This window comes from Crocuta crocuta, unplaced genomic scaffold (assembly GCF_008692635.1).
Source record: "Crocuta crocuta isolate KB4526 unplaced genomic scaffold, BGI_CrCroc_1.0 scaffold118, whole genome shotgun sequence".
Lineage (NCBI taxonomy): Eukaryota > Metazoa > Chordata > Mammalia > Carnivora > Hyaenidae > Crocuta > Crocuta crocuta.
The window spans coordinates 16,648,179-16,662,251 of NW_027551558.1; the positions used below are offsets into that span (position 1 = coordinate 16,648,179).

At 33.6% G+C, this 14,073-nt stretch overlaps 1 protein-coding gene across 6 annotated transcripts in view; it reads right to left on the reverse strand.

Annotated features, from left to right (window-relative positions):
• NRXN1 (neurexin 1) overlaps positions 1-14,073 on the reverse strand; it is a 1,134,059-nt gene that overhangs the window by 1,063,430 nt on the left and 56,556 nt on the right. The window contains exon 6 of one of the 6 annotated variants that reach the window (XM_077749166.1): positions 8,967-8,997. The exons of the other annotated variants lie outside the window; for them this stretch is intronic. Coding sequence (XP_077605292.1) covers positions 8,967-8,997 — 31 coding nt within the window. The remainder of the gene's footprint in view (positions 1-8,966; positions 8,998-14,073) is intronic. 6 annotated transcript variants of the gene reach the window in all.

Genomic DNA, 14,073 nt, shown 5'->3' on the forward strand with positions numbered 1-14,073 from the left:
GAAGTTGTGGTTATAAAGTTGAGGTTATAAAAAGTTCTCCGTCAAGGATGACTATACCCCACAGGACATTTTTTCTGATTCACATAACTGGGTGGGGTTATTACTGGCATCTACTGGATAGAGGTCAGGATGCTGCTAAACACTCTGCAATGTATAGACCTCCACAATAAAAAACTGAGAGGTAGGTAAAATGTTACACATTTTCAGTTATAAAATGAATAAAGTTTGAGGGTCTAATGTACACGATGGGGACTATAGTTGACAAAATAATACTGTACTGTAGAACTGAAATTTGCTAAGAGACTGGATCTTAGGCATTCTCCCAACACACACAAAAGGTAAATATATGAGGTGATAGGTGAGTTTTATTTCGTTTTTTTTTTCAAGATTCTATTTTTATGTAATCTCTACACCCAACATGGTACTCGAACTTAGAATCCCGAGGTCAAAAGTCCCATGCTCAACTGACTGAGCCAGCAAAGTGCCCCAAATGATGAATGCATCAAATAATTCAACTGTGGGAATCCTTTCACAATTGTGTGCATATCAACTCATCACATTGTAGACTCTAAATACACAATTTTATATAAAAATTATACTTCAAGAAGCTAAAAAAAAAAAAAAAAAGTGAGCATCCTTGTCTAGTTCCTGATCTTAGGGGAGACTATGATCTCAGCTGTGGCATTTCTATAAATTCTCTTTATGAAGTTGAATATATTCCCTTCTATTCTTAGCTTGCCACTAATTTTTTTCATTTGCCTTTTTTGACTTGGAGTTTTGTTTGTTTTTATTGCTGCTGTTTTTTTAGTTTGGTTAACTGCTTAAACCATCAATGGAAAATGCTTCTTTTTTTAATCATGAAATGATCATATGGTTTCATGTACTTTTTTTTCTTTTTCAGTTTACTAATACGGTGAACTGCAGCAATTTATTTCCTAATGTTAAACCAACATTGCATGCTAAACTCTGGTTAGTGATCATGTAGTATCATTTTTATATATTGTTGGATAATGTTTGTCTAATTTAATTTTGAATTTTTGCATCTGCATTTGTAAAAATTTTGATCAGTTGTTTTATTTGAATTGCTTTATCTAACTTTAATAGCAGTATAATAAAAAAGGCAGACAATAACAAGTGTTGGTAACAATTTGGAGAGAAATGATAGCCCTCATAAATTACTGATTAGAAGGTAAAATGGTACAGCTTCTTTGAAAACTAATCTGTCAGGTTCTCAAAATACACAGATAATAGAGTTCATAGATGACAGATAGATAAAATTATGCAGCTATATATATATATATATATATATATATATATATATATATATATTNATAGAGTTATGTATGACCCAATAATTCCACATTTAGGTATGTGCTCAAATACCAAAAACATACATTTACACAAAAATTGGTTCCAGAATGTTCATAGCAGCTTTATTCATAACCACCAAAATGTGGAAACCTCCAAAATATCTGGCAACTTGATGAATAAACAAAATATAGTACATTCATACAGCCGAATATTATTCAGATACTAAAATAAATAATAAAGCACTTAATAGATGCTAGAACTTTAAGACATTATGTTAAGTGAATGAAGCCAGACAAAGATCCACATATTGTATGATTTCATTGTATTAAAAGTCCTAGCTAGGCAAATTCATATAGTGAGAAAGTAAATTAATGGTTTCTAAGAGCTTTNTGTGTGGGGTTTCTTTTTGAATGATGATTTGATTTGATTTGATTTTTATTTTATTTTTGAAATTAGACAGTAGTGATGGTTTCACACTCATAAGAATATGCTGAAATCCACTGAACTATTCCCTTTAGAAGTGCATTTTATGGTATGCAAATTATATCTCAATTTAAGAAGTCATACATGCATGTGCACATATACATACATGCATTACTGATTTTATCACATGTATCACTTGATTATTTTCAAGAAGCATGGTATTTAAAACTGGAAGTAACATTGCCTTACAGTTCATGCTAACATCCTGTTTTAGCAAATGGAAACTTGAGGCCTGTAGAAATTAAATTACCCAAAATCACATATCTAATTACATGGAAATTTTTTTTAAAAAAATACTTATGGTTCTCGATTGCTTCCAGAACCATTTTCTTACACGTAAAACTTCTCCACTGTTGAAAGCATAAAAAAATTAAAATAAAATAACCCTAAGGCAGCTGTTTCTTTGACTCCTTGTTCCCCAAATAAATTTTTTATATCGGTCTACGTTTTCTTAAATGGTAACAAATACCCTTTCTGGTAGATTTTAATATTAAGAATATTAACCAATCTAATATCACTCTCAGAAAGTGACTCACATAGAAAACTCCTAAGTGGATACAACCTATGTTACTACTCCCTTATTTTACAGATGAGAAATAAACAGTTAAGTGTCAAGAATTTGTTTCCATAAATAAAATTAGCCCAAAAGAGAACATCAGATCCCCCTTTCATAAGGCACTAATTTTTCATATCAGATGTAGTCAGAGCCCTTTAAAAGATGTTCTTTTTTCCAAACTTGCTCCTACTCTCCTTCCCTTTCTTTCCCTCTTCTTTCCTCTGTCCTCTTTCCTTCCTCTTTCTTTTCTAATTATCAGTCTGACTTTTGAAGTCATCTCTTCTTGGGATAAATACCATGAGAATGTACTCAGCATTTATATGCAATTTAAAGTCTTGTTTTGAAGAAAATAATCAACTCTTAAAAAGAAGAACTGCAGAAAATAAATATTGGGAAGAACCCCAAAAGCCAGTGAAGTTAGTGTGCAAAAGGGCACAAATATTGAAATCTGAAAAGCAGGAAGTATATGCCATATATGGAAGGACCAGAAGAGTCTCAGAACTTCTACACTTTGCTCACTTTCAAGATTAATCTGTAGCATCTAAGACATGAACCTGGGTTATCCTAATAGCCCTAAGAGTCTCCTGATATAGACCTAGATGCAAAATACAAGTATACTGCGGCCCTCTCCTTGCATTAGGATAGTATCCAATATCAGAAGACTGTTTAAGACAGTTTATTTTTTAAAAAAAATTAAGTATTCTATTTACTCTCCAAAGACATATACTGACATCCTGGTTTCACTTCTTTCATCAGGTACTTAAAAAGTCAGGGTTAAACAAAGTGCTTTTAGTCTTTTTTTAAGTTTATTTATTGTGAGAGAGATAGAGACAGTGAATGCAAGAGAGAGGCCAAGAGAGGGGGGGGAGGGGGGGGAGAGAGAGAGACAGAGAGAGAGAGAGAGAGAGAGAGAGAGAGAATTCCAAGAAGGCTCTGCACAGTCACTGCAGAATCCAATGCAGGGCTTGAACCTATGAACCGTAAGTTCAAGACCTGAGCTGAAACCAAGAGTGGGGTGCTTAACTGACTGAGACACCCAGGCTCACCTTTTTAGTCTTTTAAACTGACAGAGGAATGATTGTTTTGATGATTACATATGGATCATTCCATCTTAGTCTCAAATTCAGCTATTTTTTTTAACTATGTTATAATAGGGAAAAATGTATTATTTTATTTCTGTTTTGAAAGTCATGATGTTGGTGCAGACCCAAGAAATAAAGTCCTGCCCTAATGTGACACACAAGATATTATTCTTCAGAGAAACAGGCACTTAATATCATGTTGGTCACAAGTATGCATAACCCATGTACCAGGTCAAATGAATGAACTGAAGGGAGATTACGGTTATGACACTCTTAGACTGCTTATTTAATAGGGAGAATAAATACTGGTGTTTAAATTCTAAAGATAAACAGAAAAACGGCAGTACGAAAAAATGGCAGTATGAAATAATGAAGTATTTTTTTAATATAGTATACCATGACTATGATCATTAAGAATGGTAGAAACTTATTTCCAAAACACTTCATGCTGATTCACAACAAGGCAGGTTCCTTTTTATTTATGTTTGCTGTCCCTACAATCCAGTTTTGTAAATCCAAGACTTTTTGAGCGAGTTAGCTCTTCCTATGCCCAGCAGTCACATTCTGAAAATGTTATGCATTTAAAAACACAGCCAAATATTTTTTAAAATTAGCAAAACATATATTTGTAGATAACTTTGTAAAGATTTCTTTTCAGAATGGAATACTTGATGCTTAAACATAATTTAAGAATATAAAACAGATTCTATCTCTTGCAAATGTAATTTCCAGTATGCTAGCAGGCTAGATTTAGATGTTTAACCAAAACAATAGAAACAAGAGCAAACACAAAGCAAAACCGCAAGCACGTACTTCCAAGAAAATTACCATTCCCTACTGAGTTTATACATATTAATTTATGTCTTAGAAATCAAAAATAATAATATAAAAGTAATATAATATAAACACAGAGCTTTTAATCCTTAAATCAGTCCCACTGTTATTGTTCTCAGGTGAGTAATGCATAGCTAACAAAAGCTTTTATAAAGATTAGATAACATATGGGACAAATGAGCAAGTACCTTATGAATGCTCAGTATTTATAGATATGCTGATATAAAGATATGGCCTTCATAAATTATATGTCTATTGGGAGACCTATAACTAATACTTCATATCATTAGATTTGTTTCCTCAGTAGTCCGGTGAAGTGGCTCAAGTGTGTATCATAATGGCCCTTCTACATATGAGAACACTGAACCATGAAAGAGCAGTCCACTAAGGATGAGAACTCAGTTCTAGACTCCAAGTTCTTTTCTAGACACCACAACAGAAATGACATGCAAAGAAGTGTATGGATTCAATATGTTACACAAACATTCTTAGGACAGAACCAGTACATAGTGGTTTCAAAATGTTCACCACTAATAAATTTTCCTTTTCTCTATATTGTCTCTCTAGACACCTTTCCAACTTTATATTAAGCTAAAACAGAGTAGAAATTTGATTAGATATAGCAAATCACTATAATATTGTGAAGAGAAAGTGCTTTTCAAGGATATCTTTTTTTAATGATAAAAAAGAATCCCATTTGGCCATTATAATGTTTTTATTACATTTATTTATTATTTTCCTTTTTATAATAACATGATAAATGAAGCACAATTTTTGAAACTTGGTGAATAAAACTATATTCCTTTAAAATAATGTGGGGTTTTTTTTTGACCAAAGAAACCCCAGACAAAATACAAATAACGTTTCTGTTAAATTTTCAACTGTTACTATTTGACAGAATGTATTCCAAACATACACAGGGGATTCTGCTGTACAATATTTTTAATAAATAATAATTATCATCAATTGTATGTTTAATCTATGCCAATTGATCTACATACACTGTTTAACTGAAATATTACAATAATTCTAGACTGTAAAACTATGTCCTCCCTATCCCTCCCAATTAATAAAAAAAGGCAGGCAAGGCTAAGAGAGAATAAACAACTTTTCTAAGTCACATAACAGAGCTTGAGTTTGAGTTTAACACCATGTTATGCACAAAGGATATAACTTGGCTCAGCTCTTTAGCTAGAAGTCATGCCATGAAGAACCTCTTCTTGCCTGATAGGTGAGGCAAAAACCAACATATACAATAGACTTGTTCCGATTAAATACAATTCCCTAGTTGCTAATAGTCTTTCTGTAGATATTAAGTCAGAAGTGAATACAGTGTCATAATTACTCTTATTTCCATACAAAAATCACTTCCTTAGGATGGGATGTTTTTCCTTTACAATGTCTCCATGATTCCAGTCTGTGTTGGTTTTTCAAAATAACAGAACTCACAACACTCCTGCCAAACAAGCAAACTTGTTCCTTCCTTCATCTACACATTTAAGAATTGTCATGATTTCTCACTTATCTTTAAAATTTGTGTCAAATTCCAAGGCCTCACCTGGACTCTGTTTATCTTTCTTGCCTATGTATTCCTCAATACTACTTTAACTGGTACTTTTTTAACGTATATTTTTTTAACTCTTGATTTTGGCTAGTAACTGAAGTTCACAGCTTCTCAAACTAATAAGCAGATTTTAATGTAAAAGTAGATTTCAATATTTGTATCTTGTTAAAATATAAACTATTTCTCAGTAGGTGTGGATTGGACCTAGGATACTACATGTTTCATAAAATCTCAGGTGTTGCTGATGCTTCTGATTCCTGAACAACACTTTTAAGGAACAAATACTTAAACCACTACAAAAAAAGAGAGTTATATGTAAGATCGACTCATACCTTGTTTTAAATAACTCTTCCATACTACTCAAGGCTATAGCTGATCTAATTCATATGTTTACTGGTTTCATAGAAAAGAGATGGGATGTTGAAAAAAAACACACACACTTTATTTTATTTTTTTTTAATTTTTATGTTTTTTTTATTTACTTTTGAGAGACACAGATCGACAGTGTGAGCAGGGGAGGGCCAGAGAGAGAAGGAACCAGAGAATCCAAAGATAGGCTCCAGGCTCTGAGCTAAGTGTCAGCACAGAGCCTGACGTAGGCTCGGACTCACAAACTGTGATAGCATGACCTGAGCTGAAGTCGGATGTTTAACCAACTGAGCCACCCAGGTTCCGCAAAACACACATACACTTTATATACATACACCTATAAGGAATATTTAAGTTCTAGAAAGATAAAAAGAAAGGATAAAATATGATCAACTAGGATTCATCTATACCATCTGGAGAGAGTCTATGTAACATCAGACCACACATACACACACTTTTGGCCAATAATTCAGTCACTAAGTGTGGTATCTACTTGAAAGATAAATGGCCCAGAATAGTGATCCATTCTCTTAGCATTTGTGGTGTTGAGTCAGGGCAAGTAAAGGAGATTTTTATTAATCTTTACCTCAGAAGCAAAAGATCATCATATATACATAGAGACTAGCATATCTTCTGGGAAACAGGGTTTATTCCTGTATATCCTGCATTTTTGAAAATTTACAAGATTTTCTATAAGTTATCAACCACAGTTGAAGACAATTTCTAGAGTAGCCTGGCTGGTTAAAATAAAATAGAAATTAAACTGAAAGAAACTAAAGGCAATGTAAAAAATCTAAAGGATATTTAAAACAAGTTGGCATTTGCCTTTAAAGTACCTTTTTAGCATATGAAGTGATTCTGAAAGTACTAATGGCTAGCTCCCAGGTTAACAAAATACTCTCACTTCACTTACATTGAAAGTTTCTCATACTTATATAAAATAACAAATGGCATACAGATGTATCCTAAATCTCTGTTCCATTCCATAACTGGGAGGTACAGTTGTTAATATGAACAAAAGGCTCATCTCCCTTCCACTTGTAATTCCCTCTATCACTGTTTTTCAGATCTGCCTTCCAATTAAAATTCTGATTATCTTCCTGAGTGTCCCCTGAGGCCACTGTTTCTTTTTTAGTAGTTGCTAGGTGAGCTCTAGGCTGGTAATTTACAACACCAGAACCATCCAATGATGGAGAATCTTTCAGTACACACCATGGAAATTTCAATGTGGTCTCCACACATCACAGCTTCTAAGTTTTTAAGTCTACTCCCTATACTCACAAGCACAAGAAAGCTTATGCTTGCCTCCTTTTATTTCCCAGAGTAATTGTGTTCAAGACCTAGGACCCTCAATGCAAGCTTCCTATTTTTTACCAGATCTTACTGTCTTATGTCTGGTTTTTTATGCTGATGATGACTTAATCACTGGTTTTGCCTCAGAAATTGTATTTCTACTGTAAATGTTGTCTTCAGTATTTTTTTCTTTTATTTTTAATTATTTTTTAATGTTTTATTTATTTCTGAGAGAGAGAGAGAGAGAGAGAGAGAGCGAGCGAGCGAGCCAGGGTGAGCAGGGGAGGATCAGAGAGAGAGGGAAGCACAGAATCTGAAACAGGCTCCAGGCTCTGAGCTGGCTGTCAGTAAAGAGCCCAACTCGAACCCAGGAACTGTGAGATCATGACCTGAGGCAAAATCGGCCACCCAACCAACTGAGCCACCAGTCGCCCCTTCAGTATTTTTTTCAAGTTACCGTAAATGCTGATTATAAAAACAATTTCAGGCTTACTGAGAAATCAAGTGTACCAGTTAGTATGGTACAATTTTGCCCCCAGATGATCTCAATTTTCCAAACCACAGATCAAGACTTCCTAAGGTTTTGCTCGTTATCAGTCAGCCAGCAAGTGTTGAATGTGATCAGATACTCAGCCTTACAGAAGACATGAGGAGGAGGGAAAACACAGCCAAGATTATCACAAATGTACAAAGAAGGCTTAATCCTGCTATCTGCATTTACAGAATGTTTCCCTAATATGGGTTATATGAATTTCTAGAAGAAATTCTATTCCCTTCACATTAAACATATAAAGTGTGTAGCCTCAATTGTATACGAAATTGACTGTGGCATATACCACAAATGCAGATTCCCCTTTTCGTTCTTTAATCTGACTAGAAATTACCTCATTAATCTGTCAATTTATTTTTCACCACAGCTGCTGGGATGCTATTGTCCATTAAGATTACTCTGATATTAAAGAAACAATGAACCAGTGCTGGCCTATTTGAAGGAGAAAAGCTATCTTCTTGCTTCCTATCTTCCTTCTTGCCTGTCTGCCATCCTTCTCTGTTTCTGCCATTCTTCCTTTACCTTTTCCTTCCCTTTCCTTCCTTCTGCCCTCCCTCCCTCCTTCCTGCCTTCCTCTTTTCCTTCCTTTCCTCTCCTGAACACATCCTACAATAGACAAGTGGGAAAAAGAAAAATGTAATGTAATTCCTCTAATACATCTTTATTACAAACTACTTCCCATTTATTACCTTTCCTCCAAAGAAGGAATTAATTTTCCTTAATTGATGAATTTATCTCACAAGTTATAGAGGTTTGAGCTATGTGCTTACAGACATGTGATGCAGGGAATTCTTCAGTGATTATTATTAACAGGGATGCTGCCAGCGTGCCAAAATGGAAGACACACACATTCACATCATGTCTGAGAAGGTAAGACATGATTTTTTTTTCTTCTCAAATATATAAAGTAGCAAAGATACTGACTGATGGGGGCCTTACTGTTAAGCACACACCTCTAATCTGGTAATGAAGAATTAGGTCTTTTCAAGGAAAGTCAGTGCTTCAATAAATCACTTTCTTCTATTTCTTGAAGAGCTCTGCAAGCAAGGGACTCTTTTGTTCACCATACACAGTACCTTGCAAATAGTTAACAATACATATTTGTTTAATGAATTATGATATCCTTGCACCAGGCATCAGTCCAGTTTAATTTGAACTCAAATAATACTGGACTAACTGTATGTCATTGTCTTTCTCTTGATGAAAAATAGAATAATATCCTAATCAGCATTTAACTTTTTGCCTACTATGCAGAAGAATTGGGAATGAAAAGTATTAAAATCCTGTCATGGTATTTAGTCAAAAATCATTACAAAAATCCTTGTCATCTGAATTATTAATACAGTTGAAAATGTCCAGTCGGTAGAATGTTCAGACCGTGCAAAGGAAAAATTTTTGTTATTAATCATTTCAAATTTTCTGCCATTCCAAGTCCCATGTTTAGAATAAGAGTCATGCAATATTTTATTTTAAGCAGTGGGAAAGTCATGGCTACTTTTCAGATGAATCCATATGTTTCAGATAACCACTAAATCAATAATATAGTTCCCAGTGTTTTTTGTGAGTCTGCTGTAGCACAAAGAATATGCATTCTGTCCCTTCTCTCCTTGAAGATGGAGAACACAAAAATTAGTATAGTTTTTCAGTTAAAGAATACAACTTTTTTATTTTACTCAAATGTGTCCTTTTTAAAATTTTTATTACCAAAATGTGATTTACAAATATCCAAATTTATGAAATAATTATGATAAGAAACTTTGTCTCCAAAAGGATTTTACATTTTGTAAAAGAAGTTACCGTGATTTTTAAAAACAAAACAAAAAACAGAGATCATTCATTTCACATGATTTTGAGGACAACTTTTCATTTATATCTAATTTTCTTTAGAGATTATCATTTGGCAGATATTCATAAATGCTTTATTACAGGCAGATTTTTTAACTTAAGGTACATTCTCACATAAAAAATATTGTTATATAATCAGATATTAAATCTGGTCAGATTCCATTTCCATTAAGTCACTCCCAAGAACAGTTCCTATTGATGCTTCTATGAAAGCTCAATTATCTTTTTAACTTATGGGAATTAAAGATGGAAAATATATAACATATTGTTAGCCAGGGGAACTATATCTTAAGAAAGAAATAATAAATATATAATTTCCAGTTTTAAATTTTATTTTTAAGAGCTGAGTACATATTAAATGTACTTCTCATTAAATAACTAAGAGTCCATTATGAAGTCAGGTAAGGTAGAGAACTATATAACTTTCATAGTCATTCTATTCTTTAAAAAAATTATGAAATATCTTAATATAGCACAATTTATACAGAGATACATATATATATGCTCATATGTGTTTATGTGCACAATATATATATGCATACATGTGTCCAAATGTATGATATCTATGTATACTTATATACATATGCAATATATAACTATCTAAAATAATTTTTATCTTAAGGATATTTCAAGTTCTTGAACACAAACTTGTTTTACTTCACTGAAAGAGTACAGTTCTTAGGGCTATATGAATGGAAAATATTAGCTATGTAAATACTGTGAAAAGTAATACACTGTCGTAAAACAGAGATTATCATGTTTACTGATCATTGATACAGGCCTCTGCTTTGAGACCTGGCAGAGAAAATTCTTTGAAAACATCGTGAATAATAACCATTCAACTACATTTCGATAATGATAAATTTCAAACTGATGTTTTTAACTGTCTTACATTATTAAAACTTAAATATATCAAAATTATACAGTGGTCTAGATTATCCAATGGTCGAGATTACATTTATTTTTGCTTGACTAATTTAATTTTTGTTTTCCCATGATTTTGTAAACCTTATAAAATCTTTTATAAAGATTTTTTGATGCCAACTCAGATATCTGGCTACATAAAACCCATGGCTTTCAATGCTGACAAGAAATTAGTAGATCATAATAAATTTAACACCTGGATGAATGCAGTAAGGTAGCTAAAGGAAACAAATAAAAGATCTTTTTAAGGAAAACCTTAACATGTTATTAAGAATTAAATTTTCTAATAAAAATGGACCTCAGTGTTCATGCCAGTTTTAGGCTTTTTATGCACACAAAGTTTCAGTTTTATATATTTATATAGAACTTTTATATAAGATCAGTGAAAGGCCTACCACTACTTTTTCATATATATTGTCTTATCTCCCACAGAATTTTGTCTTTCAATTCTTCAAAGTCACATCTTCTAGTAAAACATAGACACTTTCACAATTAAAGAGACACATTGCAGCAACATCAGCTTTTGTATGTTTTTTCTCAATAGGTAAGAAAACTCCCCTGATGTGTTTTCTTTATAAATTTTCCCCCAGCTATTTTGAACACTTCTCATTCAGTATTTTTTAAAAAGTAATGCTGCATTTCACGTTCATGAATCTGTAAAACATGTGTGCAATATATTCATAGGAAAGAGAGTAACGTGTATATATGATCCTTTGCTGTTACAAAATGTCAGAGCTGGAAATTCTTAACAGAGCTGCCTACAAGCCAATTAAATCTTCTACAAGGCGCCACATCAGTTTTTCCCCCAATCCCAATAGAGATTTAAAAAAAAAAATACCAATGAATAGCATCTACAATTAATAGCATTCCTGTAGCCTGTAGGTCTAGCCTGTTCCTTTAGTTTCCCCCTGACAATAATGGAGGGCCTTATTATTTGGTTTCTCCTGGGCATTTATTAGGCATGATGAGGAAAAGGTTACATCTTCTCTGGAAAAGTGCACAATCTTCAACTCTCTTCCAAATGCAGATGCCGTAATGGGCATTATATTAGAAAGGCATTCTATGCTACCTATTATGTTACTTCTTCCCAATTAGAAACTCTATTTTAATGTGACTGCCAAAAATTTAGTGCCTATCATTTGATAAGGTTGAGAGTGGGATTTGCTAAACATGAGTTAATAGAAAATGTGAGGCAAATGCTGCATGAGTAGACTGGCTGCCAGTGGGTAGAAATGAACAGGCAGTAATGGAAATTAATGGATAGGGGAAATCTACTTTGATATCCTTGGAAATTATTCTGTAACTGTTATGCACATTATAAACCAAACTCTTGCTGTTTAAAAAGTGAATAATATGATATTTTGGTTTAATAGGATGACACCTCTTCATAAATCATATAACTGGATTAGCTATAGCTCTTTTGGATACATTCACACTGTAAGTTTTACTTTGGTAAAATCATCTGTTATGACACTTAGCATTAAAACAAATCAAACTGTCAATAACTAAGAAAAAGCTGTTAAAGATGCCATCCTCCAATTTATTGTTTTAAATAATAAAAAATGTTTTAAATAAATAAATCAGTATATTTCAATATATATTTTCAAAATTTCTCCTCCATTTGAATCCCACATTAGGTTCTGGCCTTTTATTATCCAGATACATAACTTAGATATCAGATAACAAAGATAAGGCACATACACTTGAACTTAAAAGACAATATAGATTTGGGGCGCTTGGGTAGCTCAGCCGGTTAAGCCTCTGACTCCAGCTCAGGTCATGATTTCACGGTCTTGAGTTCAAGTCCTGCTTAAGTCTCTCTGCTGTCAGCATGGAGCCCATTTTGGATCCTCTGTCCCCTTCTCTCGCTGCCCCTCCCCTGCTCATATTCTGTCTCTCTCTCTCTCAAAAATAAATAAACATTAAAAAAAAAAAAAGACACAGTCAATTAAGCATTCGACTTCAGCTCAGGTGATAGGTCTCACAGCCTGTGAGTTCAAGCCTCAAGTCTGTGCTGGGAGCTTGGAGCCTGGAGCCTGCTTTAGATTCTGTATCTCCCTCTTTCTCTGTCCTTCTCCCACTCATGCTCTGACTCTCTCTCTCAAAAATAAATAAACATTAAAAAAAATTAAACAAAACAAGACAGGGGCACCTGGGTAGCTCAGTCAGTTGAGTGTCTGACTTCAGCTCAGGTCATGACCTCACGGGTCATGAGTTCAAGGCTTGTGTCGGGCTCTGTGGTAACAACTCAGAGCCTGGAGCCTGCTTCAGATTCTGTGTCTTCCTCTCTCTCTCTCTGCCCCTCTTCCACACTCTGTCTCTCTCTCAAAAATAAATAAAAAACATTAAAAAAAATACAAATGTATGCAGACCATTGACATTTGACACTTATATTTAACACAGACACATCCAAAGTGATTTCCAATCGTTATGTGTATTTTCTAACATCTTCCTTTCAGAAAATCTAATTAAATCTATCATTTAACCTGAATGCTGCAGTCACTTTTAGCTTCTTAAATCCATCCTGCACAATGTCCAGGTAAATTCCCAATATTTCTTATTTAAAAATCTGGTAGTAGCCAACTTTTTTAAAGGAGCATATCTACTGCTGATGTTCTGGAAAACTGGAGGAGGTCCACTAATCATGAAGAGCCCAAAAGGCAGAAAGGAAATTTTCACTTATAGAGTTGTTATGATTTTAAACAAAGAATATTTTACACTACAGTAAGTGCTAAATGGTAAAAGAATGTGAGGGGCTAGGATGGAGAAGCCTCACTCTCCTCCCAGTACTACAGTAAAAGGGGTTGATGTTGGGTAAGTCATTTCACTCTCAGAACTTGTTTCCTCTTTGGCAAAAGGAGATAACTTGCATTATTTCTAAGGTATTTTCTAGCTTTTGAAATTTGAGGAGCCCATATTATTGCAGTTGGTTTTTCTGCTCATTTATCTCGCAGTAGGCTAAAATTATGGGATGAAAATATCAAAGGCTAAACTTAGCATGGTGATAATAGCAATGCATGGAGCTCATGAGTAATGATTACACCTCTCAATGAAATAATTAAGATACTCCCTGGGGGACAACTTCCTAATTTAGGAAACTGAGTAGTTCTAAAATGAGGGATTAGGTTAGAGATTTAAAATTAAAATAATACTAATACTACTAATAAATTCTTCTGAATAAGTGAACAAGAAATTATGGCAAGAATGGTAGCAAAATTTCTCAAAAACTCTGGCCCTACCATTCTCTTTGACTCCTGCACAA